The sequence below is a fragment of the Oncorhynchus clarkii genome, chromosome 2, assembly GCF_045791955.1.
Source record: "Oncorhynchus clarkii lewisi isolate Uvic-CL-2024 chromosome 2, UVic_Ocla_1.0, whole genome shotgun sequence".
In the NCBI taxonomy this organism is placed as follows: domain Eukaryota; kingdom Metazoa; phylum Chordata; class Actinopteri; order Salmoniformes; family Salmonidae; genus Oncorhynchus; species Oncorhynchus clarkii.
In genome coordinates, this window is record NC_092148.1 from 7,768,213 (window position 1) to 7,795,902 (window position 27,690).

Here is a 27,690-nt window from a genome sequence, read left to right on the forward strand (position 1 = left end):
CTGCTCTATCAAATCAGACTTAATTATAACATAATAACACACAGAAATACGAGCCTTTGGTCATTATTATGGTATAATCCGGAAACTATCATTTCGAAAACAAAACATTTATTATTTCAGTGAAATATGGAACCGTTCGGTATTTTATCTAACGGGTGGCATCCCTAAGTCTAAATATTCTTGTTACATTGCACAACCTTCAATGTTATGTCATAATTACGTAAAATTCTGGCAAATTAGTTAGCAATGAGCCAGGCAGCCCAAACTGTTGCATATACCCTGACTCCGCGTGCAATGAACACAAGATAAATTACTAGGCAAGTCAGTTAACCCACAGTTCCTAGGCCGTCATTGAAAATAAGAATGTGTTCTTAACTGACCTGCCTAGTTAAATAAATATTTTACAAATATCGGAAATCGGAGCCCAAAAATACAGATTTCCGATTGTTATGAAAACTTGAAATCGGCTCTAATTAAATCGGCCATTCCAATTAAATCGGTCGACCTCTACTAGATGCTATTGTTAAAAAAACACAATAGCATGGGCGTTATAATATTTACCGTCACATCAGTGTGAATAATGATGTGTGCCAGCTGATGGGTGTGCCAGGTAAGCAGGCACACAATGAAGATTGTAGCCTAACTCTTCAGCCTATGAAAGAGCTCACCTTGCAGGTCATTCTTAAGGATTTGCAAAGAAAAAAACATTTCATCCAACATTTTCTACATAGCAAAACACGCCTATACACAACACAGGGGCACAAAGAGAAACTGTTGAAAATGACTAGGATCATTAATGTTCTGACCTTGCAATACAGAGGCAGGCCCTCAGGTGCCCTTAAGAAAGGCCTTATTATGTCTTTCTACAATGTGTTCAGAGGGGCCATTGTTGAACAAGACAACAGCGATTGAGATACGCAACCTGACAAGGGTTTCAGAAAAAGCCCACCCATTACCTACTGTAGGAAGTCGCTGGCTTCAGCCCACCCATTACCTACTGTAGGAAGTCGTTGGCTTCAGCCCACCCATTACCTACTGTAGGAAGTCACTATTGCTTCAGCCTACCCATTACCTACTGTAGGAAGTCGCTGGCTTCAGCCTACCCATTACCTACTGTAGGAAGTCGCTGGCTTCAGCCCACCCATTACCTACTGTAGGAAGTCACTGGCATCAGCCTACCCATTACCTACTGTAGGAAGTCACTGGCATCAGCCTACCCATTACCTACTGTAGGAAGTCGCTGGCTTCAGCCCACCCATTACCTACTGTAGGAAGTCACTGGCATCAGCCTACCCATTACCTACTGTAGGAAGTCACTGGCATCAGCCTACCCATTACCTACTGTAGGAAGTCACTGGCATCAGCCTACCCATTACCTACTGTAGGAAGTCACTGGCATCAGCCTACCCATTACCTACTGTAGGAAGTTGCTGGCTTCAGCCTACCCATTACCTACTGTAGGAAGTCGCTGGCTTCAGCCTACCCATTACCTACTGTAGGAAGTCGTTGGCTTCAGCCTACCCATTACCTACTGTAGGAAGTCGTTGGCTTCAGCCCACCCATTACCTACTGTAGGAAGTCGTTGGCTTCAGCCTACCCATTACCTACTGTAGGAAGTCGTTGGCTTCAGCCTACCCATTACGTACTGTAGGAAGTCGTTGGCTTCAGCCTACCCATTACCTACTGTAGGAAGTCGCTGGCTTCAGCTCACCCATTACCTACTGTAGGAAGTCACTGGCATCAGCCTACCCATTACCTACTGTAGGAAGTCACTGGCATCAGCCTACCCATTACCTACTGTAGGAAGTCGTTGGCTTCAGCCTACCCATTACCTACTGTAGGAAGTCGCTGGCTTCAGCCTACCCATTACCTATTGTAGGAAGTCGCTGGCTTCAGCCCACCCATTACCTACTGTAGGAAGTCGCTGGCTTCAGCCTACCCATTACCTACTGTAGGAAGTCGCTGGCTTCAGCCTACCCATTACCTACTGTAGGAAGTCGTTGGCTTCAGCCTACCCATTACCTACTGTAGGAAGTCACTGGCATCAGCCTACCCATTACCTACTGTAGGAAGTCGCTGGCTTCAGCCTACCCATTACCTACTGTAGGAAGTCGTTGGCTTCAGCCTACCCATTACCTACTGTAGGAAGTCGTTGGCTTCAGCCCACCCATTACCTACTGTAGGAAGTCGTTGGCTTCAGCCTACCCATTACCTACTGTAGGAAGTCGTTGGCTTCAGCCTACCCATTACGTACTGTAGGAAGTCGTTGGCTTCAGCCTACCCATTACCTACTGTAGGAAGTCGCTGGCTTCAGCCTACCCATTACCTACTGTAGGAAGTCGTTGGCTTCAGCCTACCCATTACGTACTGTAGGAAGTCGTTGGCTTCAGCCTACCCATTACCTACTGTAGGAAGTCGCTGGCTTCAGCTCACCCATTACCTACTGTAGGAAGTCACTGGCATCAGCCTACCCATTACCTACTGTAGGAAGTCACTGGCATCAGCCTACCCATTACCTACTGTAGGAAGTCGTTGGCTTCAGCCTACCCATTACCTACTGTAGGAAGTCGCTGGCTTCAGCCTACCCATTACCTACTGTAGGAAGTCGCTGGCTTCAGCCTACCCATTACCTACTGTAGGAAGTCGTTGGCTTCAGCCTACCCATTACCTACTGTAGGAAGTCACTGGCTTCAGCCCACCCATTACCTACTGTAGGAAGTCGCTGAAGTAGTTGAGCGGCCTTTCAGGTTATGTTGATATAGGCCTTGTTTTACTGTGGATATAGATACCTTTGTACCTGTTTCCTCCAGCATCTTCACAAGGTCCTTTGCTGTTGTTCTGGGATTGATTTGCACTTTTCACACCAAAGTACGTTAATCTCTAGGAGACAGAACGCATCTCTTTCCTGAGCGGTATGACAGCTACGTGGTCCCATGGTGTTAATACTTGTGTACTATTGTTTGTACACAAGTCAACTTAGTGTATGTAAACTTCTGACCCACTGGAATTGTGATACAGTGAATTATAAGTGAAATAATCTGTCTGTAAACAATTGTTGGAAAAATTACTTGTGTCATGCGCAAAAACTAGTTTGTTAACAAGAAATTTGTGGAGTGGTTGAAAAACAAGTTTTAATGACTCCAGCTAAAGTGTATGTTAACTTCCGACTTCAACTGTAGGTATTCGGTATAAACATGCAATCTAACCATGTGTAGAACAGAAACAGGTGATGACAAATGTTGATCTGTGGTGCAAATGACAGATCTGCTTGAGGAGGCATGAAAATAGTGTGCTGCTGAATCTAGTTAGGTTAATAATAGAACGTGGGCTATCTTGGACACTGGGCAGGGTCTGCTGGTCCAGTGTATAGACTCAATGCCTGAGGGCCAGATAAATGATTAGACCACAGGCTATTACCGTCCTTCTCTCACCCTGGGATTTACTGGCATGGGGGGGAGGGTTGGGCGGCGGAAAAAAAGAAAGAAAGGCAAATTGGGCCTCTATTACCAGAATGCTAACAAAATTTGCACAAACTAATAGCAAAATCACAGACGCTATTAGCAAAATGTTAACGAACGAAAACAAACAAACTACTTGCAAAAACAGGCAAATCCAGCTCCTAATGCTATACAAGCATAGCCAGTAGCTACCGAATGTCATTTACAAGCAAGAGTGAATGAGAGAAATTGTGCAAATTAACAAAGTTGCGATGAAGGCTTTTCTGAAGGAAGAGCAGCGTGTTTTCGGGTGGTTCCAGAGTGGCGCAGCGGTACTGCATCTCAGTGCAAGAGGTGACACTACAGTCCCTGGTTCGAATCCCAGCTGAATCACATCTGGCCGTGATTGGGAGTCCCATAGGGAGGCGCACAATTGGCCCAGCGTCGGTCGGGTTTGGCCACCATGGTAAATAAAAATGTCTTCTTAACTGACTTGCCTGGTTAAATAGAGTTTAAAAACAGAGGAGGGGAAGAAGAACAGAGGAGGAAAAAAAAAACAAGTCGGAAGCACAGGGAAAAATGGCAATGTACAGATAACTCACCCAGAACTTTTTGATTTCTGGCAGAAAGACATTATAAGATATCAGATGGCAAACATTTAATAGTGAATTGTAGTGTAAATTCATCTCATGTGCGCTGCAGATTTTGCAATTTTCAAATACCCCGGTATAAAGTACAGTGCATTCGGAAATACACCGTAGGGATGGTGTCAGGTTTCCTCCAGATATGACGCTTGGCATTCAGGTCAAATAGTTCAATCTTATGTTTCATCATTAACTAAGAGTCCTTTAGGTGCTGCCATGTGCCTTTTACTGAGCAGTGGCTTCCGTCTGGCCACTCCACCAAGCCTGATTGGTGGAATGCTGCAGAGATGGTTGTCCTTCTGGAAGGTTCTCCCATCTCTACAGAAGAACTCTGGAGCTCTGTCAGAGTGACCACTGGGTTCTTGGTCACCTCCCTGGCCACTGTGTTCTTGGGAACCTTCAAAACTGCAGACATTTTTTGGTACCCTTCCCCAGATCTGTGCCAAGATGCTATCCTGTCTCAAAGCTCTACGGACAATTCCTTCGACCTCATGGCTTGGTTTTTGCTCTGACATACACTGTCAACTGTGGGACCTTATACAGACCGGTTTATGCCTTTACAAATCATGTCCAATCAATTTAATTTATCACAGGTGGACTCCAATCAAGGTGTAGAAACATCTCTAAGATGATCCATGGAAACAAGTCGCACCCAAGGTCAATTTCGAGTCTCATAGGAAAGGGTCTAAATACTTATGTAAATAAGGGAAGGTTTAAATGTTTTATACATTTGCAAAATGTTCTAAAAAACTGTTTTTGCTTTGTCCTTACAGGGTATTGTGTGTCCATTGATGAGGATTTTAATTTGAATTTAATCAATTTTATAATAAGGCTGTAACATAACGTGGAAAAAGTCAAAGTCAAGAACGCACTGTATATACAGTATCCAACCAAAGCCTAACACAAGTTCTAGGTGCTGCTGTCTGGAACAGGGGTCTGGAACAGAGGTGGGTTTATTAAAAGGCCACAGTGAGTGACAGCAGTCAGGCTGGGAAAGAGAAAGACAGGACTGGTAATAGAGACATGTCAGTCCACAAGGGAGTGATTAGACAGGTGGAAAGGGGTGGATTGAAGGATTGTGAGAGTGAGGATAAAGCTGTACAATTTAAGCTCTAAAGACATGGAGTTACAGGGAGAAAAGATGGACAGAGAAATATGGTGAGTGCAAGAGAGGGGAAGAGGGACAGTGAGAGCGAGAGAATATGGTGGGCCTGGGGAGTTGAGAGAAAAATAGAACGAGGACAGCGAGAGAGCGAGGACAGACAGAAGAGCAAAGAGAGCGAGGACAGACAGAGCAAAGAGAACGAGGACAGACAGAGCAAAGAGAATGAGGACAGGCAGAGCAAAGAGAGCGAGGACAGACAGAAGAGCAAAGAGAGCGAGGACAGACAGAAGAGCAAAGAGAGCGAGGACAGACAGAAGAGCAAAGAGAACAGACAAGAGCAAAGAGAGCGAGGACAGACAGAAGAGCAAAGAGAGCGAGGACAGACAGAAGAGCAAAGAGAGCGAGGACAGACAGAAGAGCAAAGAGAGCGAGGACAGACAGAAGAGCAAAGAGAGCGAGGACAGACAGAAGAGCAAAGAGAGCGAGGACAGACAGAAGAGCAAAGAGAGCGAGGACAGACAGAAGAGCAAAGAGAGCGAGGACAGACAGAAGAGCAAAGAGAGCGAGGACAGACAGAAGAGCAAAGAGAGCGAGGACAGACAGAAGAGCAAAGAGAGCGAGGACAGACAGAGCAAAGAGAGCGAGGACAGACAGAGCAAAGAGAGCGAGGACAGACAGAGCAAAGAGAGCGAGGACAGACAGAGCAAAGAGAGCGAGGACAGACAGAGCAAAGAGAGCGAGGACAGACAGAGCAAAGAGAGCGAGGACAGACAGAGCAAAGAGAGCGAGGACAGACAGAGCAAAGAGAGCGAGGACAGACAGAGCAAAGAGAGCGAGGACAGACAGAGCAAAGAGAGCGAGGACAGACAGAGCAAAGAGAGCGAGGACAGACAGAGCAAAGAGAGCGAGGACAGACAGAGCAAAAAGAGGGAGGACAGACAGAGCAAAGAGAGCGAGGACAGACAGAGCAAAGAGAGTGAGGACAGACAGAGCAAAAAGAGGGAGGGGGCTTGGGCAATGGCTGTACCAGTCCCGCCTCCCATTTCACTTTGCCACCACACCCCTCTCCCTCCATTTGACAGGCAAACATAAAGAGCAAACACACTAACTCCACACCTATTCCCAACAACACGGATACAGCCCCCTCCCTGCCCGGCATCCTATCTGGACTGAATAACTTCACAGGGTCAAGGATGGTTGACTTTATTATAGGTGCCCGCCTACTATTTTGCTTTTGTAACCATCCAATGACGCTGTGTTAACCTATCACCACGGCAACTTGCAGAGAGCAGATTTCATAACACTGCATCGAAGAATAAACACAGGTGGTAGCCTAGCATACTCAACTGAACAACTTGAGTTACAGTGGGCATTGACACAGCCTAGCTCATTTTAAGGATACCATTCTCATCCTAAACAAGTAAAAAATGTTTCTGCCGTTAAACAAAGTGGTGTGCATCTGACCTGTGAATGGAGAGCTTTTACTTATGAGTCAGGTTCTTGCCAGTTAGACACTGGCGGAATTTTCAGTTTGCAAAACAGCGCTGAAATGCTCTGGCATTACTCACAATATTTTGCAGTGGAAATGAACTAAACCGCTTTTTATGACGTCTGTGAGATGAGGGCACCAGGTCTAATTTTTCAGGACAAGTGATTATCTTAGACACCCACTGTAGGATATGGCTGTTAATGCCTGTTTCATAACTATTTAATTATTTTGCGTAAACTCATCACCAAGGCAACATGCACTGAGCAGATTTCATAATACTGTCTCTCTTTGCATCAGAGAACAAACACCCTGACTAACCTGGTACATGACCCTCTCAGAAACACCAGGTAGCTTAGTCTACTCAACTGAATCAACTTCAGTAACAGATGGCATGCATACTAGGGAAGGTCATTTCGGGGACATAATATTATTATCCTCCTCCACTAAAGAAAACAAAGTTTCCCACACAAAGTAGTGCATATGTGTGTGTGTTCGCAGTGTTTCCCCTACATGCATTTAGCAGATGGTAAAATGTTTTCAGTTTAAACTTCAAAACGACTAAAACCAGATATAAATCATGTCAAAAATATAATTGAACAATATATTTTTAAATAACATTGTCTTTGAGAACTTACAACACAAAAATTGTTAAACTAGACATTCAGGGAGAACCTAAAATGTAAAAAATAAAAATGGCATGGCATGGGACCCATTGATTTTGTTATAATGTTTAAGTCACTCAGATGGCATAGGAACATGACATAAGCCATGGCAAAATGGCTTCTGTAGGATGTGTAGGAAATTAGATTTAAAACAGAAACATGTCTCTGCAGCCAATAGGAGGGCTAATCAAAGTTCAAAAAGGTCAATATGAACTCTTGTCCATCGTTTATAGGCCCAGTTATTAACACAGTTTATATGACGTTATTAATCAATGTAAATGGTGCACACACCAACACGTACATCTAGCTATTGCCAAACTGGTCATTGGAAGTGTTGCAAATGTGCAGGCCTAATTGTAAACACAGTTTAGCCAAGTACACAGTCTAAATGCATCACAAAAGTATTTATATACATTGTCAAGGCAATTTTGAAGCTACAGCACTTAGCCTAGTCTGCAGTTGGCTTACTGTGCACGCCACGCTAGTTGAACATTTTTCTGTTGTAGTAATGGGTGGTCGGTCCTCTTTGACCCCAGAGGCTCTCTCTCTCTGAGAAAGAATAGCATGTTTGTCGATAATGATAAACTTCAGGTTGCTCTCTCTCTCTCTCTCTCTCACACACACACTCTCTCTCTGATGTAGGCTGTCTGACTGTGAATGACTTGATACACCCATGCAGCCCCATTCAAATGACTATGTATGTATGTGTGTCTGTGTGTGTGTGTAGGCTAATTGTTCGTGTTTGTTTACATGGCTGGTTGCATTGCCTTGCTGGATTCTGAATTTAATTCAGTCAATTGGCAAACACCTCCTGAATTAAATTCAGTCAACATCCCCTGAATTAAATTCAGTCAACTTTATGAACCTGTCAGAAACAAAAACACAATGCTCGCTAACAACGACACCGTGAACACTGACTGCAACAAGGCTTAGCGAAAGCTACACCCTCGTGGTTAGTGTGTGTTGTGCTATCTAGGTCATTGCTCTACCTACTATTGCATTGACACGTTTTATTGATCAGCAAAATTCAACATGTTGATTAGTTGCTTTTAATAGATTTGTTTAACATTGTAAGAAGAACAAAACTATTCGTGTATTTAAGGTAGTATCACCAGGGGGTTAGTAACATCGCCGTTCCGTGCTAGTGGAAAACGACAGCAATAAAGTGGGCCGGCCAGGGCAATATAACGCTAACTTTACTTTATATAACCGTCATAGATAGCTATGAGGATATGGTTGTTGGGATATGTCAAACTACAAGCTATTGTACCTAGATAGCTATTGTTGGTTTTGTTGTTCTTTGACATGAAGCTACACATGTATCCCTGAACCAGCTCAAAGTTCGCTGTGACAACAAACAACTAACGTTATCCTGTATGACAGCAATTTATACATGGCAAGTAAACAGTATTTTTAGCAACACAACACCACGCTCACCTCTCGTGATCATGGAGCTCTCGACAGTAACATTATACTGTACTGTAGCTAGCTAACGTTACATTGTCTTTCCTTTGCGCCAGCTCCCCCCACTGTCCTTTTAGAACAAAACCATTGTCAACACATTGCTTTATATCTAAATACAACTCACTATTGGGTATATATTATGTTTTAAATATATGAAGATATGAATATAACATTCAAAAATCCGGAAACTTACCAGCCGCTCCTGTTTCTTCAGCATCTTCCGTAAAATCCACTGTCGCTTCTCTCTGACGGACGGTCACCGGTGAGATCAGCACGCTAGTCGCGTAGAAGGGGCGGGGATAAAGGGCTGTATTTGAATCATCTAAACAGTTCCTCTCCTCGTCCCGTTTTCTCGTTCATTGACATTAGGCAACTTCTCAGACGAAAGCATCAAACAAAAAACATGTAACGTTAGGCTTCTAACATATTGCTTTCGCATCTAGTTTGTGTTTTGAAAGTGAAATCTAGAACCGGAAGTGACGCTTGTTTACGGTGTCTATGCACCCTGCGGAGGGATATTATATATATATATTTTTATCTTATTGGATTTTACAGGAAATGCTACTTTCCTTCAACTGTCAGCTGAACCCACGGAATAAGCTAAATCTCGACGCTCAATTTATATATTTTTTCAAATTGAGTCGTCTTAGCAAAATGCATGGGGATGACATATTAGAACCGATGAAGTTAGCTAGATGCTAACCAGATACGAAGCCAAACAGCACTACACCGCATCTCAACCATCTGGTAAACAATACCCTGCACTGTAATTTCATCAACGTCACGTGCATTCTGTGTTCCATTTGTATTGTAAGTATATCAAACTGTATGTACTATTCGGTTTTTATGCATTTTTCTTCTTTGTTTAGTAGACTGACATATTCATGCGCATGTTATTGCACTGTCATCATCACAGTGTACCGTCCTTACATGATGAGCCAATGCATTTGATCCCATTTTCATGGCAGAGTAAGTAGCACTTAACGAGTTTAACGAGTTTGAAAGCAGCTAACTAGATATCAATTTGTAGCCAGTACTGTAACCACAGTTATTATTTACCTAGCTGTGCTATTTACATTCATGCATACTGTTGTTGTTGTTATACATACACATGTTTAGCAATGCTATTGCGGGTATGTGACAAATAAAATTGGATTTGATAGCCCACCTTTGTGGTTGCTCTCTGTAACTGTGTAGCGAATCCTTTTTTTTATTGTATGGGAAGGGTTTCCGGCTAGGTGTATTGTTTATTTTGAGCCGGGTAGTTTGGATACTGGATGCTGATTGGCTAAAACAGCATTCACCCGTGTGTATGAGAGACCATATACCACGGATATTACAAAACATTTATTTTTACTGTTCTAATTATGTTTGTAAGTATTTTATAATATCAATAAGACACTTTGGGTGTTTGTGGAATATGACCAACATACCACAGCTAAGGGCTGTATCCAGGCACTCTGCTTTGCGTCTTGCATAAGAACAGCCCTGTGTTTGATTGTTCATGTCTATGTCAACCCAGGACCCTGGTCAGAGTGAAGCAGAACCATGGGGAATCAGCTGGCAGGGATCGCTCCTGCCCAGATCCTATCTGTCGACAGCTACTTCTCTGACATCCATGATCACGAGTACGACAAGAGCCTGGGCAGCACCCGCTTCTTTAAGGTGGCCCGCGCCAAGCACAGGGAAGGCCTGGTGGTGGTGAAGGTGTTTGCCATCCAGGACCCATCTCTACCTCTCACCAGCTACAAGCAGGAGCTGGAGGAGCTAAAGATCAGACTGCACTCGTGCCAGAACTGCCTGCCCTTCCAGAAGGCCTCCCTCACTGAGAAAGCAGCCATCCTCTTCCGCCAGTATGTCCGGGACAACTTGTATGATCGCATCAGCACGCGACCCTTCCTCAACAATGTGGAGAAGCGCTGGCTAGCCTTCCAGATCCTCACCGCCGTAGACCAGGCGCACAAATCGGGCGTGCGCCACGGTGACATTAAGACAGAAAACGTGATGGTGACCAGCTGGAACTGGGTGCTGCTCACAGACTTTGCCAGCTTCAAGCCCACCTATCTGCCTGAGGACAACCCAGCTGACTTTAATTACTTCTTTGACACGTCTCGACGGAGGACATGTTACATCGCCCCCGAGAGGTTTGTGGATGGGAGTATGTTCACCACAGAGAGCGACCAGAACACCCCTCTGGTGGACCTCACCAGCAACAGCCAGAGGAGCAGGGGAGAGCTCAAACAGGCAATGGATATCTTCTCAGCAGGTAACTTTCATAGCTGAAACATATTTTCTGTTTAGGGGCAATAGAGAGAGAGATAAGTGGATGCCATGGACTCTGATCGACATTGAGAGTGTTTAAACATCTAATGTACATTCAAATTCCCTGGCTGTTATTTCATGTGTTTTTTAGGTTGTGTGATCGCAGAACTCTTCACAGAGGGAGTACCACTGTTTGATCTCTCCCAACTTCTGGCGTATCGCAAAGGACACTTCCAGACAGAGCATGTTCTCATGAAAATAGAAGACCATTACATCAGAGAACTAGTAATAGTCTATATGTTTTATCTTCACGTGAAGATGTTCTTGTGAAATACTAAATTCATCCAGAGCACCAATTGTTAAGTGTACCGCTGTCTCCTGGTAACCACCAAAACCCTCTTTTCGCCTCCTAGGTGGCCCAGATGGTGCAGCGGGAGCCGGAGAAGCGTCTGACTGCGGAGGAGTACCTGAAGCAGCAGAGAGGTAACGCCTTCCCAGACATCTTCTATACTTTTCTGCAGCCCTACATGGCCCAGTTTGCCAAGGAGACCTTCCAGTCGGCAGACGAGCGTGTGCTGGTAATCCGCAAGGACCTGGATAACATCCTCCATAACCTCCGCGGGGGAGGGTCAGGTGGGTCGACGGAGAAGCCTGAGAAGGGGGACCAGGAGTCTAGTGTGGTGTCGACCAAGGAGGAGCAGGGTCTGGTGGTGCTGGTGTCTGTCATCACCTCCTGCCTCCAGACGCTGCGTTCGTGCGACTCCAAGCTGGCGGCTCTGGAGCTGGTGCTGCACCTGGCGGGCCGCCTCAGGGTGGAGACGCTGCTGGACCGCATCACGCCATACCTGCTGCACTTCTGCAGCGACCTGGCGCCACGGGTTAGGGCCCAGGCCGTACGCACCCTAACCAAGGTGCTGGCGCTGGTGAAGGAGGTTCCCCGTAACGATGTCAACATCTACCCAGAGTACATCCTGCCAGGCATTGCCCACCTGGCGCAGGACGACGCCACCATCGTCAGGCTGGCATACGCAGGTCAGTTGGGCTGACAATGACCACGGGTCGCTCTAAATATGATTACACACTTAATTCTCCAAAGGTTGACAGTATTTATGTTGTTTGTAATGCCTATCCATTCGCCTCTCTCCTTTTCTCAGAGAACATAGCCCACCTGGCTGAGACAGCTTTGCGTTTTTTAGAGCTCGTTCAGGAGAATAACCTGAATATGGAGCACGACTTGAATGGGGAGGACACAGAGGAGACCCTCCACCCCAACGAGAACTACGACTCTGGTAATTTCAAGGCCTCCTCTCTCTCAAATATCAGATCGGAGGTAGAGGTTTATCACCGAAACATGGATACTGAATGCCCCACCGAACGCTCCCTTGGGAAAATTATATTCTGTTCTGACTTCCTGTTCCTCCTGACAGAGCTGCAGGCGCTTCATGAGATGGTGCAGCAGAAGGTGGTTACGTTACTGAGCGACTCGGAGAACATCGTCAAGCAGTCTCTGATGGAGAATGGCATCACGCGGCTCTGCGTCTTCTTCGGCCGGCAGAAGGCCAACGACGTGCTCCTGTCCCACATGATCACTTTCCTGAACGACAAGAATGACTGGCACCTCCGGGGAGCCTTCTTCGACAGCATCGTGGGTAAGGGGCAGGACTGTGTCACAGACACGGTGCCCACACTTAGTCACTCAAATATGCTAATGGTCAAAGCTGGATGTGTACATGCAGGAAGTCTCCGAGATATAGAGATCCTAAAATGTATTTTCTCTTCAATGACCCGTCTTTCGCTTTCCACTCTCGCCCTGCCCCCCCCTCCTCCCCACTTCCTCTTGGTCTCTGTCTTTTAATTTTCTCTTTTACTCTCCCTCTTTCCATCACTCTCCCTCTTTCCATCTCTCTCCCTCTCTTTCCATCTCTCTCCCTCTCTTTCCATCTCTCTCCCTCTCTTTCCATCTCTCTCCTGCTCTTTCCATCTCTCTCGCTCTCTCCCTCTCGTTCCATCTCTTTCCCTCTCTCCCTCTCGTTCCATCTCTTTCCCTCTCTCCCTCTCGTTCCATCTCTTTCCATCTCTCTCTCTTTCCATCTCTCTCTCTCTCTCCATTTCCTCCAGGTGTGGCGGCGTACGTGGGCTGGCAGAGCTCATCCATCCTGAAGCCCCTCCTGCAGCAGGGTCTGAGTGATGCGGAGGAGTTTGTCATCTACAAGGCCCTCAACTCTCTCACCTGCATGTGCCAGCTGGGCCTGCTGCAGAAACCACACATCTACGAGTTTGTCAGTGACATCGGTGAGATGGGGTAGAGAGGAGCTTAGAGACGGCAGGAGAAGGATAATGTTGTTACTATACTATGTATAAAAGGCACTTTTTGTAATGAACTTTTCCCCTTATTTTGAAAGCCCCATTCCTGTGCCACCCCAACCTGTGGATCCGCTACGGGGCGGTGGGCTTCATCACCGTGGTGGCCCAGCATCTCAACATAGCAGACGTCTACTGCAAACTGATGCCGCACCTCAACCCCTTCATCACCCAGCCCATCATACAGGTAAGACTTCCACACACGCTCACTTACCATCTTCACGTGTAACACATTGAAATAATCTCCCAGACTCTTATTAAATTATGTTATGTGGTGCTATTCTATGGTGTGCTGTACTTTGCTATGCTTGGTTATGGTGTGCTGTATTGTGCTATGTTATGGTGTGCTGTACTGTGCTATGTTATGGCGTGCTGTACTTCGCTATGTTATGAGGTGTTATGGTGTGCTGTGCTTCGCTATGTTATGCTGTGCTATGCTAGGTTATGGTCTGCTGTGCTTTGTTATGGTGTGCTTTGTTATGCTGTGCTATGCTAGGTTATGGTCTGCTGTGCTATGCTATGGTGTGCTGTGCTATGGTATACTATTCTATGTTATACTGTGCTATGTTATGGTGTACTGTGCTATGCTATGGTGTGCTGTGCTGTGCTATGTTATTGTGCACTGTGCTATATTATTCTGTGATGTACTGTGCTATATTATTGTGTGATGTCCTGTGCTATGATATGGTGTACTATGCTATGTAATTGTGTGCTATACTATGTTAGTGTATACTATGCTATGTTGTACTGTGCTATGTTATGGTGTGCTATACTATGTTAGTGTATACTATGCTATGCTTGGTTATGGTGTGCTGTATTGTGCTATGTTATGGTGTGCTGTATTGTGCTATGTTATGGTGTGCTGTACTGTGCTATGTTATGGCGTGCTGTATGTTGTTATGAGGTGTTATGGTGTGCTGTGCTTCGCTATGTTATGCTGTGCTATGCTAGGTTATGGTCTGCTGTGCTTTGTTATGGTGTGCTTTGTTATGCTGTGCTATGCTAGGTTATGGTCTGCTGTGCTATGCTATGGTGTGCTGTGCTATGGTATACTATTCTATGTTATACTGTGCTATGTTATGGTGTACTGTGCTATGCTATGGTGTGCTGTGCTGTGCTATGTTATTGTGCACTGTGCTATATTATTCTGTGATGTACTGTGCTATATTATTGTGTGATGTCCTGTGCTATGATATGGTGTACTATGCTATGTAATTGTGTGCTATACTATGTTAGTGTATACTATGCTATGTTGTACTGTGCTATGTTATGGTGTGCTATACTATGTTAGTGTATACTATGCAATGCTTGGTTATGGTGTGCTGTATTGTGCTATGTTATGGTGTGCTGTACTGTGCTATGTTATGGTGTGCTGTACTGTGCTATGTTATGGCGTGCTGTACTTCGCTATGTTATGAGGTGTTATGGTGTGCTGTGCTTCGCTATGTTATGCTGTGCTATGCTAGGTTATGGTCTGCTGTGCTTTGTTATGGTGTGCTTTGTTATGCTGTGCTATGCTAGGTTATGGTCTGCTGTGCTATGCTATGGTGTGCTGTGCTATGGTATACTATTCTATGTTATACTGTGCTATGTTATGGTGTACTGTGCTATGCTATGGTGTGCTGTGCTGTGCTATGTTATTGTGCACTGTGCTATATTATTCTGTGATGTACTGTGCTATATTATTGTGTGATGTCCTGTGCTATGATATGGTGTACTATGCTATGTAATTGTGTGCTATACTATGTTAGTGTATACTATGCTATGTTGTACTGTGCTATGTTATGGTGTGCTATACTATGTTAGTGTATACTATGCTATGTTGTACTGTGCTATGTTATGGTGTGCTGTACTATGCTATGTTATGGTGTGCTATACTATGGTGTACTGTGCTATGATAAGGTGTACTGTACTATGCTGTGTTATGGTATACTGTACTATGTTATGGTGTACTGTGCTATGTTATGGTGTGCTGTACTGTGCTATGTTATGGTGTATTATGCTATGTTATGGTGTACTGTGCTATGATAAGGTGTACTGTACTATGCTGTGTTATGGTATACTGTACTATGTTATGGTGTACTGTGCTATGTTATGGTGTGCTGTACTGTGCTATGTTATGGTGTATTATGCTATGTTATGGTGTACTGTGCTATGATAAGGTGTACTGTACTATGCTGTGTTATGGTATACTGTACTATGTTATGGTGTACTGTACTATGTTATGGTGTACTGTACTATGCTATGTTATGGTGTACTGTGCTATGTTATGTTATGGTGTGATACTATGCTATGTTAAATGAGGCTGTGTTTCCTCTCAGATTGATAAAGAGATAGTACTTCTGAGTGTGCTGAAGGAGCCAGTGAGCCGCTCCATCTTCGACTACTCCCTGCGCTCCAAAGACATCGCCAGCCTCTTCCGCCACCTGCTGCTGCGGCAGAAGAAGCGCAGTGGCTCACTCCCAGAATGCCCCATTCCGGAGGACCCCGCCATTGCCCAGCTGCTTAAGAAACTGCTCTCTCAGGTCAGAGGGCGGGGTGATGTCTCAACGTTACATGGATGGGAAATGTAATGTTTCCATATAATGCACAACGTTTGACCATTATTGTTATGATGATGATGATGATGATCACAACGATGGTGATAATTGTTTATTCTAGGGGATGACGGAAGCTGAAGAGGACAAGCTGCTAGCACTGAAGGACTTCATGCTCAAGTCCAACAAGGCTAAGGCCAACATGGGAGACCAGAGCCAGCTGGGGGAGGCAGTCCAGAGCGGGGTCATTGACCTGGCCACGCTGGGCATCATGGGACGCCAGGTGGACCTGGTCAAACCTAAACAGGAGGCCGAGGACAAGAGAGGTAGGGATGCCACTGACACCTGGTGGTGAAAGTACACCCCTGTAATAGCAGAGGGGTACACAAACCCAAAGGCTGCATTTACACAGACACCCCAATTCTGATCTTTTGCCCAATTATTGAAGAAAAAAAAAACACTTGTGTAGACACTGAAAAGATTGGATCGGTTGATTTATAGTTGTTATATTTTCCCCATGTTTGATATCAATGACCTGTCATTTCTGTTTGCAGACTTCATCGCCACAGCATCTGGTATATTGCTGGTGTGGTTTAGCCTGTAATGATGTGCATAACAAATAATCCCATACAGACATCATTTCCCCCAGATTACCCACATCGCCTCATTACATTTAATTCACTAGATGGGTTAAACTGCATCAGGACAAGCAGAGTTTTCGCATTTTCTCATTACCTCTGTGGCTGTCTACACACGACAGAGCAGTACATGTTAGTGTTCAGTTCAAACCTTTATTTGGCTATTCCTGCGGCAGCACACAAACATCTTCTTTCCCTGTAGTCAAATAAAATGTCAGACTGGTCTTGAGTTTTGTTAACATACCAGGCAGACTCCCCCTAGGGCAAATCACGTTTTGTTAAAAAGGCGTGTGTGCTCTCTGGCAGTAGTGTAAACAGTGGATCTAAGGCCCTTAGTCTGTTTAAGTAACACTATACCGGGTTAAATCCCATATGGGTCTAGACTCCATGGTATTCAATAGAAAGTATTTATTCAGGGACATACTGAAAGATTGTGTTGTGTATCTACGCCATAGGATAACAGGTACAGTATATTAACATCTAACCTGTTTGGCGTTTTGGAGTGTTTTTTTCATAGGCACTGTTAGTAGCTTGTCTGACACAATTTACCCTGGGCTAAAAGTAACTGTGTGTTGCAGCTGGTATGTTTCAATCGCATGGAACTGTCCTTTTGGAGTGTTGGACTGCTGCTGGTGACTAATTTAACTACTCACTATAACATGTCCTGTGATTAGCATATCTCCCATCTCCCAATTGCTTCACGTAGTCTGGTGGTCTTAAAACCTGTTGTATCTGCATTGGCCTTCAACTCCTTTTAATGCCTGCCGTCTCCCGTTAGTATTTTCATTAGATGTTTGAAACCGTAGTGCCTTCTCCATGGCTTATTGGAATAGCTGAAAATAGGGAGCCCCCTTCAACTTAATGACTATTTAATCCAACAGTCCCCAAGCTTTTGACCTCCAGTGCTGAATGCTTCTTAACTAGTGTTTCTTAGCTTTTTCTGTATTTCTCTTTCTGTCTTCAGCCCGGAAACACACCAAACAGGACTCCAACATGAATGAAGAGTGGAAGAGCATGTTTGGCTCTCAGGAGTCAGCGGCTACGGCACCACAGCTCCCCACAGTACATAACGGGTTAACCTATGATGTCTGCTAAGAATAAGCGGGGACGAGGGTTGAATGATCTATTGATTGATATACTAATTGATTTATTTTATAGCCTGGTCCAGTCTGGTAGTCTACCTTCTATCTCTGTGTACTCCACCAGGTTCCTGAAGGGGCGGGGACTCAGACCAGGAAGACCACAGCCTCCCTTGGTGTCCCTGTGGGGCAGTCTGCAGGCGCAGTCTCAACCTATCAGCGTCGTCTCAACACGTGCAAGGCGGAGCTTCAACATCTGGTGCAGCAGAAGAGGGAGCAGTGCAGCGCAGAGCGCATGGCCAAGCAGATGATGGAGAGCGCTGAATGGGAGAGTCGTCCGCCTCCGCCAGGTAAAGTAGTGCCATAAAGTAGTGCCATGTCCCTGTAAAAATAAAATAAAGTCAAACTATTGACTCCACAAGGTATTCTTTTTTGGTCATTATATTATTGAATATACCACTAGAGGTGTGTTTCTTGCCAATTTGGACTAAGCACAGCAGAAATGTCAACAAGCAGTAGGTTTAGTCAGGGCCCCTCCACATCCACATTGTGTTGTTGTTTTGCTCTGCAGGGTGGCACCCTAAGGGTCTTCTAGTGGCCCACCTCCATGAGCACAAGTCTGCTGTCAACCGTATCCGTGTGTCAGACGAGCACTCCATCTTCGCCACGGCCTCCAACGACGGCACCGTCAAGGTCTGGGACAGCCAGAAGATGGAGGGCAAAACCACTACCACCAGGTACGCCAACCAAATAGTAACCAATAACCAACCAGTTAACCAAGTAGTAACCAATAACCAACCTGTTAACCAAGTGGTAACCAATAACCAACCAGTTAACCAAGTAGTAAACAACAACCAACCAGTTAACCAAGTGGTAACCAATAATCAACCAGTTAACCAAGTGGTAACCAACAATCAACCAGTTAACCAAGTAGTAACCAATAACCAACCAGTTAACCTAGTAGCAACCAACCAGTTAACCAAGTAATAACCAATAACCAACCAGCTCCAGTTTAGCTAAAGCTGGAATCTGTAGCGGTGAAACTGACACGTCCGCTCGCAGTACTACAACAACAAAGACGTTACTTCAAACATATTTTTCACATCATTGAACGTGCGACAGAACAGCAGATTATGTACTGTGATTTTTGTTCACCACGATGCAGGATGCTCTGCTGCCACATTTAAAAACAATAACAAACGAGCCTGCGGCCACCAGTGGTGCTGCTTCACCTTATGCAGATCTCAGCTTTAAGGAGTGGCTCTGGGTTGGGCTTAGACCATCATTTGGGGTGGGTTAGACCATCATTGGGGTGGGTTAGACCATCATTGGGGTGGGTAAGACCATCATTGGGGTGGGTAAGACCATCATTGGGGTGGGTAAGACCGTCATTGGGGTGGGTTAGACTTAGACCATCATTGGGGTGGGTAAGACCATCATTGGGGTGGGTTAGACTTAGACCATCATTGGGGTGGGTTAGACCATCATTGGGGTGGGTTAGACCATCATTGGGGTGGAAGGGGTCGTATTTTAGAAGTGCTCTTACAAAGGATCTTGAGACTTTCTCTGCATGTATAGAGTGATGGCAGTTCCAGATTGGTGTGTGTGTAGATGGTAGGTCCAGATTGGTTTGTGTGTAGATAGTAGGTCCAGATTGGTGTGTGTGTAGATGGTAGGTCCAGATTGGTTTGTGTGTAGATGGTAGGTCCAGATTGGTGTGTGTGTAGATGGTCGGTCCAGATTGGTTTGTGTGTGTGTGTTTATTTATTTTTTATTTTACCAGGCAAGTCAGTTAAGAGCAAATTCTTATTTTCAATGACGGCCTAGGAACAGTGGGTTAACTGCCTTGTTCAGGGGCAGAACGACAGATTTGTACCTTGTCAGCTCGGGGATTTGATCTTGCAACCTTTCGGTTACTAGTCCAACGCTCAAAACACTAGGCTACACTGAAACCAAACTATAGTTTTGCAAAGTGGTTTAGGACATCTACTTTGTGCATGACGCAAGTCATTTTTCAAACAATTGTTTACAGTCAGATTATTTCACTTAAAATTCACTGTATCACAATTCTAGTGGGTAGGAAGATTTAATGATGTAATGTTTCAACTAATTAATCTGGTTGTTATGTTCTTAACTTTTTTTATTCTAAACCAATTAGATATTTTGTTGACAGTTATGTTTAAGTTCCCACTAGTGGACAATTTCAAACTGCAAAAAACCTTTGGTGTTAAGGTTAGCCTCCACATAAACACATTTTTCAGATATTTTTAGGTCCTCTCAGATAATTTTACATCAAATATGATCACTTAAGAGATTCATGTGCTGATATGTGCACATGATAGTATATTTCATGAGCATTCATTACTAGTTCCTGCCAATTTCAAATCACATTTTATTTGTCACATACACATGGTTAGCAGATGTTAATGTGAGTGTAGCAAAATGCTTGTGCTTCTAGTTCCGACAATGCAGTAATAACCAACGAGTAATCTAACCTAACAATTTCACAACAACTATATTATATACACAAGTGTAAAGGGATGAGGAATATGTACATAAAAATATATGAATGAGTGATGGTACAGAATGGCATTTCACATGACTGGGAAGGGGTGGAGCCATGAGTGGGCCTGGGAGGGCATAGGTCCACCTACTTGGGAGCCAGGCCCACCCATTGGGGAGACAGGTCCTGCCAATCGGAATTAGTTTTTCCCCACAAAAGGGATTTATTACAGACAGAAATACTCATCACTCAAGACATTTCAGCTTTTCATTCAGAATTCATTCAGGCTGTATCACAACAAAATGTGAAAAAAGTCAAGGGGTGTGAGTACTTTCTGAAGGCACTGTATATGGAAGTGTATTAAAACCTGTTGCGACTCTAAGGGCAGTATTTTCATTTTTGGAAAAAAAACTTTCCCGTTTTAAATGGGATATTTTGTCAGGACAAGATGCTAGAATATGCATATCATTGACAGCTTTGGATAAAAAATACTCTAACGTTTCCAAAACTGTAAAGATATTGTCTGTGAGTATAACAGAACTGATGTTGCAGGCGAAAGCCTGAGAAAAATCCAATCCGGAAGTGCCCCATATTTTGAAAGCGCTGCGTTCCAATGAGTCCCTATTGAGCTGTGAATGTGCTATCAACCAGATTACGCTTTCTACGTATTCCCCAAGGTGTCTACAGCATTGTGACGTAGTTTTACGCATTTATGTTGAAGAATAGCCGTAGGCGGCTACATTGCGTAACTGGTCACCTGATGACTCCCAGGGTGACTCTCGTGTAAAATACAGAGGTAGCCATTACTCCAATCTGTCCTACTGAAAAACGAATTGTCCTGACGGATATAATATCGAATAGATATTAGAAAAACACCTTGAGGATTGATTATAAACAATGTTTGCCATGTTTCTGTCGATATTATGGAGATAATTTGGAATATTTTTCGCCGTTTTCGTGACTGCAATTTCCGGGCGATTTCTCAGCCAAACGTGAAGAACAAACGGAGCTATTTCACCTACAAAAATAATATTTTGGGAAAACTTTGGCTCTCTACCTGGGAGTCTCGTGAGTGAAAACATCCGAAGCTCATCAAAGGTAAACAATTTAATTTGATTGCTTTTCTGATTTCCGTGACCAAGTTACCTGCTGCTAGCTGGACAAAATGCTATGCTAGGCTATCGATAAACTCTAGCTTTGGCTGTAAAGCATATTTTGAAAATCTGAGATGACAGGGTGATTAACAAAAGGCTAAGCTGTGTCTCAATATATTTCATTTGTGATTTTCATGAATAGCAATATTTTCTAGGGATATTTATGTCCGTGGCGTTATGCTAATTAGTTTCAGGCGATGATTACGCTCCCGCATGCGGGATGGGGAGTCAGTAGAGGCTCATCGGAGGAGGAACAGACATCAGCTCACCTTTTCACTGATGTGCTATACCTGTGTTGACCATCTTAGATTTCCTTGGAATGCACTTGGATAAGGGCGTCACTCTGGATAAGGGCGTCACTCTGGATAAGGGCGTCACTCTGGATAAGGGCGTCACTCTGGACAAGAGCGTCTGCTATAAATGACCAAAACGTTGATGGAAAAACGAATGAACAACAGGCCTCAATCCAACCTGTGTGAATGTTTTGATGCTGTCTTACAGGTCAGTGCTGACGTACTCCCGCATCGGGGGCCACGTGAAGACGTTGACCTTCTGTCAGGGGTCACACTACCTGGCTGCTGCCTCAGACAACGGTTCCATCCAGCTCCTGGCCATCGAGGCCAACAAGCCCCCCAAATCACCCAAAGTTAACCCCTTTCAGACCAGGTATGTACTATCCATCAGGGGTTGATCAAGCATAAAGTTGGTTTTATTTACTGTAGTTGATATAATTATTATTTATTGGATTTATATAACGCTTTTCTACCGAGGTACACAAAGCACTTTGGAGCTGGAGACTTATATTTCCCTCACTAACTTTAAACATCAGCCATCTGAGCAGCTAACCGATCGCTGCAGCTGTACATAATCCATCTGTAAATAGCCCACCCAATCTACCTACCTCATCCCCATATTGTTTTTATTTACTTTTCTGCTCTTTTACACACCAGTATCTCTACTTGCACATCATCATCTGCTCATTTATCACTCCAGTGTTAATCTGCTAAATTGTAATTATTCGCTACTATGGCCTATTTATTGCCTACCTCCTCACGCCATTTACACACACTGTATATAGACTTTTTTTTTTATTGTGTTATTGACTGTACGCTTGTTAATTCCATGTGTAACTCTGTGTTGTTTGTGTCGCACTGCTATGCTTTATCTTGGCCAGGTCGCAGTTGTAAATGAGAACTTGTTCTCAACTAGCCTACCTGGTTAAATAAAGGTGAAATAAAATAATGAAAAATAAATCAACTTTACATAGTAGGGGGAAACTCACCTCATCCACCACCAATGGGCTTGCAGTATCATGTAGTTATCATTATCATGCAGTAAATACTGCAGTATCGTGTAGTTATCATTATCATGCAGTAAATACTGCAGTATCGTGTAGTTATCATTATCATGCAGTAAATACTGCAGTATCATGTAGTTATCATTATCATGCAGTAAATACTGCAGTATCATGTAGTTATCATTATCATGCAGTAAATGCTGCTGTTCATGTGGTTATCATTATCATGCAGTAAATACTGCAGTATCATGTAGTTATCATTATCATGCAGTAGATACTGCAGTATCATGTAGTTATCATTATCATGCAGTAGATACTGCAGTATCATTTTGATGCCACAATGTAATATTGAGTTACTCCACATTTGACTGTTATATCGACTGTCCTCTCAGGTTCCTGGACCAGAAGGATGACGGCTGCGTGGTGGACGTCCACCATTTTAATTCTGGAGCCCAGTCTGTGCTGGCCTACGCCACGGTGAACGGCTCCCTGGTGGGCTGGGACCTGCGCTCCAACTCCAACGCCTGGACCCTCCGCCACGACCTCCGCCTGGGCCTCATCACCTCCTTCACTGTGGACATGCACCAGTGCTGGCTCTGCCTGGGTGCGTGGGTGTTGGTGTGAGCACGTGGGTGGATGTGGGTCATGTGTGGTGCATGTTGTGTGTATGAAAATGTTGAATGAATTTCATCTGAAAACTGCATTGAAAACTTAAACAGAGTTGTGACTTATCTGACATGCACTTAACAGGAGTCCACTGAATCCTATTCTGATTCGTCCACACACAGGTACAAGCAACGGCACTATGGCATGCTGGGACATGCGGTTCCAGCTCCCCATCTCAAACCACTCCCACCCTACCCGAGCACGAATCAGACGGCTGCTCATGCACCCGCTTTACCAATCCTCCGTCATTGCTGGTGAGACTCGATGTCATCATATTTTTAATCTTTATTAACAAAACCTTTCTTTGAGGGGCAAATCAAACTATTATTTGTGTGTTTTGTTGCTGTTTTGTAGCGGTCCAGGGCAACAATGAGGTATCCATGTGGGACATGGAGACTGGGGACAGGAAGTTCACGCTGTGGGCCAGCTCTGCTCCCCCTCTCTCAGAGATGCAGCCGTCCCCCCACAGTGTCCATGGGATCTACTGCAGCCCTGCAGACGGGAACCCCCTCCTCCTCACAGCCGGCTCCGACATGAGAATCAGGTATGTTTGCAATACTCTCGACTGGACTAACCATCCTTCTGATATATTTAACCCAGTTCTGACCATGTATGTTTGCCGGATGACATTTAAGTTTGTGTGTGACAATTTGGCTTAGCCAAGAAGTGTGTTGGATGGCGTTAGCTTCTTTGTTTTGTCAGTCAAGTCTTATTTCTATACTGTGTTCTGTGTTATTACCAGGTTCTGGGACTTGGCTTACCCAGAGAGGTCCTACATCGTGGCAGGTGGAGCCAATGAACCGCTGCACTGTCCCTCAGTCCTCTACAGCCGCAAGATCATCGAGGGCACCGAGGTTGTACAGGTATGCCCTGATAGGACGGTGGCAGTGTATTCAGTGTATTCCTCTAAGCACCTGGTCCTACAATGAGGTGTTCAATACATAATTTCTGTCCCCGGGAGAGCAATTTATGTGCAGTGTTATAAACATGTATGAATAAGAAACCACAAGACAGGTAGAGATTGACCTACATTCCCTGTCCTGTCAGGAGATCCACAGCAAACAGAAGAGTGGAGCCACAGAAGACGCACCCCGCAGGGGCCCAGAGTCCCTCCCCGTGGGCCACCATGACATCATCACTGACATCGCCACTTTCCAGACCACACAGGGCTTCATCGTCACTTCGTCCAGAGACGGCATCGTCAAAGTCTGGAAATAAACTGCCCCTTTCAGGCCCTCGCACTCTCGCTGACACACACTCACACACCCAACCAACCACACACACTAGTCCTCAACATCTTCACCCCAGAGTTTTGATCTATGTTGTAGACTTTTGTACATAGTATATTTTAAAGCTAATTAATATAAGAGAAGCTTCTGGAAATCCTGTCGCAAAATACGAGTAGATGTTAACCCTTTGTTTGTAATGACATTCACTGAAGTCACAATTATGCAATGCCTGATATCTGTTTATGTTAAACTGCTCAAGAAGTGTCAATAAAGTTTGGTATGATGAATGAACCCTTTATGAACTGCTATTATGAACTCTATAGTTTTTAGTGTTTATTGAGCACTATAGTCTTCTCTCATAGTCTCAAATTTGTAACGTTAACAAACCAGGCCATGACCAGGACTGAAACCAACCCTTTGCATTAACAGTGTCCACATTCTCAAACCATAGCTGTTATCAATGACTGTCGCAAGTTTAATTTGTATATCAAAACACAACAGCATATCCATTCAGGGCAGGATTAATGCAGGGGCTTACCGGGGCTGAAGCCCCTGGACCCAGGCCCGTAGGGGACCCAATAGGCTGCAAAAATAAGGAAATATATACAGTATTATACAGTCTGTAATTACAGTGGGGCAAAAAAGTATTTAGTCAGCCACCAATTGTGCAAGTTCTCCCACTTAAAAAGATGAGAGGCCTGTAATTTCCATCATAGGTACACTTCAGCTATAACAGACACAAATGAGGGAAAAAAATCCAGAAAATCACATTGTAGGATTTTTAATCAATTTATTTGCAAATTATGGTGGAAAATAAGTATTTGGTCACCTACAAACAAGCAAGATTTCTGGCTCTCACAGACCTGTAACTTCTTTAAGAGGCTCCTCTGTCCTCCACTCGTTACCTGTATTAATGGCACCTGTTTGAACTTGTTATCAGTATAAAAGAAACCTGTCCACAACCTCAAACAGTCACACACCAAACTCAACTATGGCCAAGACCAAAGAGCTGTCAAAGGACACCAGAAACAAAATTGTAGACCTGCACCAGGCTGGGAAGACTGAATCTGCAATAGGTAAGCAGCTTGGTTTGAAGAAATCAACTGTGGGAGCAATTATTAGGAAATGGAAGACATACAAGACCACTGATAATCTCCCTCGATCTGGGGCTCCACGCAAGATCTCACCCCGTGGGGTCAAAAGAACGGTGAGCAAAAATCCCAGAACCACACAGGGGGACCTAGTGAATGACCTGCAGAGAGCTGGGACCAAAGGAACAAACCTTCCCATCAGTAACACACTACGCCGCCAGGGACTCAAATCCTGCTTAAGCCAGTACATGTCCAGGCCCGTCTGAAGTTTGCTAGAGAGCATTTGGATGATCCAGAAGAAGATTGGGAGAATGTCAAATGGTCAGATGAAACCAAAATAGAACATTTTGGTAAAAACTCAACTCGTCGTGTTTGGAGGACAAAGAATGCTGAGTTGCATCCAAAGAACACCATACCTACTGTGAAGCATGGGGGTGGAAACGTCATGCTTTGGGGCTGTTTTTCTGCAAAGGGACCAGGACGCCTGATCCGTGTAAAGGAAAGAATGAATGGGCCATGTATCGTGAGATTTTGAGTGAAAACCTTCTTCCATCAGCAAGGGCATTGAAGATGAAACGTGGCTGGGTCTTTCAGCATTTTACTCCCATCAACTCACCACCGCTACCCGCTACACCACCAGGATATATCTACCCATTCACTTGTAAATAAATACTCACCTTCTTCCTTCTTCCTCCTTGTCCTGGTCTGCTTCTGGGTTCGATTTTGAAGAATCGTGACAGAACGATCCGGCCAAGAATGAACCCAGCGGACCTGGATTCCGTTTGCCATGCCATTACCCAGCAGGGGAAGACATTGGGACAACACAAGACGGCGCTACAGGAGATCGCGGTTGCAATCCAGAACTTATCTGCTAGCTTGACACAGATCCAGGATCAGCTCAGTTTGCTGGCGATTCATTCACCACCTGTTTCACCCATCTCACCTGCCGTGCCTGATGCGGTTTCCTTCCGTGAACCCAAGGTACCGACGCCTGATAAATATGAAGGGGATTTGGGAGGATGCCGTTCGTTTCTTATGCAGTGTGGGTTAGTGTTTGATCTGCAGCCCCATTCTTACGCCACTGACAAGGCTAGGATAGCCTTTGTTATTGAACTGCTGCGTGGAAGAGCTCTGGAATGGGCTTCAGCCGTTTGGGAACGACAGGGGACCTGCATGGCTTCATACCAGGAATTCACGGGAGAGATGAGAAGGCTTTTTGACCATCCAGTCCGAGGTAAGGACGCAGCTAAACGTTTGTTCACTCTTCGCCAAGGATCTCGCAGTGTGGCCGACTTTAGGATCGAGTTCAGGACATTGTCTGTGGAGAGTGGTTGGAATGAGGAGTCACTACAAGCGGCTTTTTACCAGGGGTTGTCGGAGCAACTCAAGGACGAGCTGATATCCTATCCAGAGCCTAGTGACCTAGACAGCTTGGTCACTTTATCTATTCGGGTAGACCGAGAGAGAAGGAGGGATAAGCAGTGGGGCCCATCCAATCAATCAGCAACTCGGTTACCATTCGGTTCAGGAAGTGAACCAGAACGTATTGATCGTTATTCCCCACACGGGATTAGTGGAGGGGTCTTGCCACCAGATCCTGAACCAATGCAAGTGGGGCGACACGGGCTAACTAAGGAGGAGCGCCAACGTAGACGTGAGACCAACAGCTGTCTCTACTGTGGTAGCTCAGGACATTACATCTCCACTTGTCCACAGCGCTCGTTAAACTGCCCGGCTCGCTAGTTTTGGGAGGAATTTTAGCGAGCCAGATTCAACCTCTCAAGAATCCTGTCAGACCCCGTTTTCCTGCGACCCTTATGAATAAGGTTCAGAGCTTAGAGATGAACGCTTTTATCGATTCAGGTGCCGATGGCAGCTTTATTGATGCCGACTTGGTGGAACAGCTGGGGCTTTCTAAGGAGCAATTGCCGGAAGCCATTGAAGCAACCACTCTGAACGGCAGTAGTCTGGCACGGATCACTATGAGGACTGAACCGGTTAAGATGTTGTTGTCGGGGAATCATTCAGAGTTTATCTCCTTCTTCATTCTGTCCTCGCCCCATGTTCCTCTG

General features: G+C 44.8%; 2 protein-coding genes across 8 annotated transcripts in view; one reads left to right on the plus strand and one right to left on the minus strand.

Moving 5' to 3' along the window:
• Positions 1 to 9,267, minus strand: part of LOC139420301 (calcium-transporting ATPase type 2C member 1-like) — a 49,030-nt gene extending 39,763 nt beyond the window's left edge. The window contains exon 1 of one of the 4 annotated variants that reach the window (XR_011635504.1): positions 8,995 to 9,174. Coding sequence is in view for 1 of the 4 variants with exons in the window: in XM_071170243.1 (XP_071026344.1) it covers positions 8,995 to 9,018 (24 nt within the window). In the remaining 3 variants the exon portion in view is untranslated. Of the gene's footprint in view, positions 1 to 7,805; positions 7,828 to 8,774; positions 8,853 to 8,994 lie in introns of those variants that run through there. The other 3 variants (XM_071170243.1, XM_071170260.1, XM_071170267.1) reach the window with 3 other exon arrangements.
• Positions 9,075 to 24,818, plus strand: LOC139420287 (phosphoinositide-3-kinase, regulatory subunit 4). 4 transcript variants are annotated; one of them, XM_071170210.1, is made up of 21 exons: positions 9,383 to 9,611; positions 9,718 to 9,770; positions 10,324 to 11,067; positions 11,215 to 11,348; positions 11,477 to 12,095; positions 12,218 to 12,352; positions 12,491 to 12,712; positions 13,182 to 13,355; positions 13,466 to 13,611; positions 15,746 to 15,949; positions 16,086 to 16,287; positions 16,516 to 16,536; positions 17,564 to 17,661; positions 17,806 to 18,028; positions 18,250 to 18,415; positions 21,837 to 22,001; positions 23,025 to 23,236; positions 23,421 to 23,552; positions 23,653 to 23,842; positions 24,041 to 24,161; positions 24,346 to 24,818. In XM_071170210.1, exons 3-21 carry the CDS (start codon positions 10,350 to 10,352, stop codon positions 24,514 to 24,516), a joined length of 4,053 nt encoding a protein of 1,350 aa, XP_071026311.1. In that variant the 5' UTR covers positions 9,383 to 9,611; positions 9,718 to 9,770; positions 10,324 to 10,349; the 3' UTR covers positions 24,517 to 24,818. The 4 variants fall into 4 exon arrangements, with proteins under 4 accessions (XP_071026303.1, XP_071026320.1, XP_071026311.1 ...); XM_071170202.1 differs by lacking the exon at positions 9,718 to 9,770 and having other exon boundaries at positions 9,075 to 9,611; XM_071170228.1 differs by lacking the exon at positions 16,516 to 16,536.
• Positions 24,819 to 27,690: the final 2,872 nt, after the last annotated feature.

What these genes read in the sequence shown, in the direction of transcription:
- LOC139420287 (XM_071170202.1), top strand. Translation starts at nt 10,350, where the DNA reads ATGGGGAATCAGCTGGCAGGGATCGCTCCTGCCCAGATCCTATCTGTC. An exon ending in CGTCAGGCTGGCATACGCAG is followed by an intron (nt 12,096 to 12,217) that starts GTCAGTTGGGCT and finishes TCCTTTTCTCAG; the next exon opens with AGAACATAGCCCACCTGGCT. An exon ending in GGAGGCCGAGGACAAGAGAG is followed by an intron (nt 16,288 to 16,515) that starts GTAGGGATGCCA and finishes TTCTGTTTGCAG; the next exon opens with ACTTCATCGCCACAGCATCT.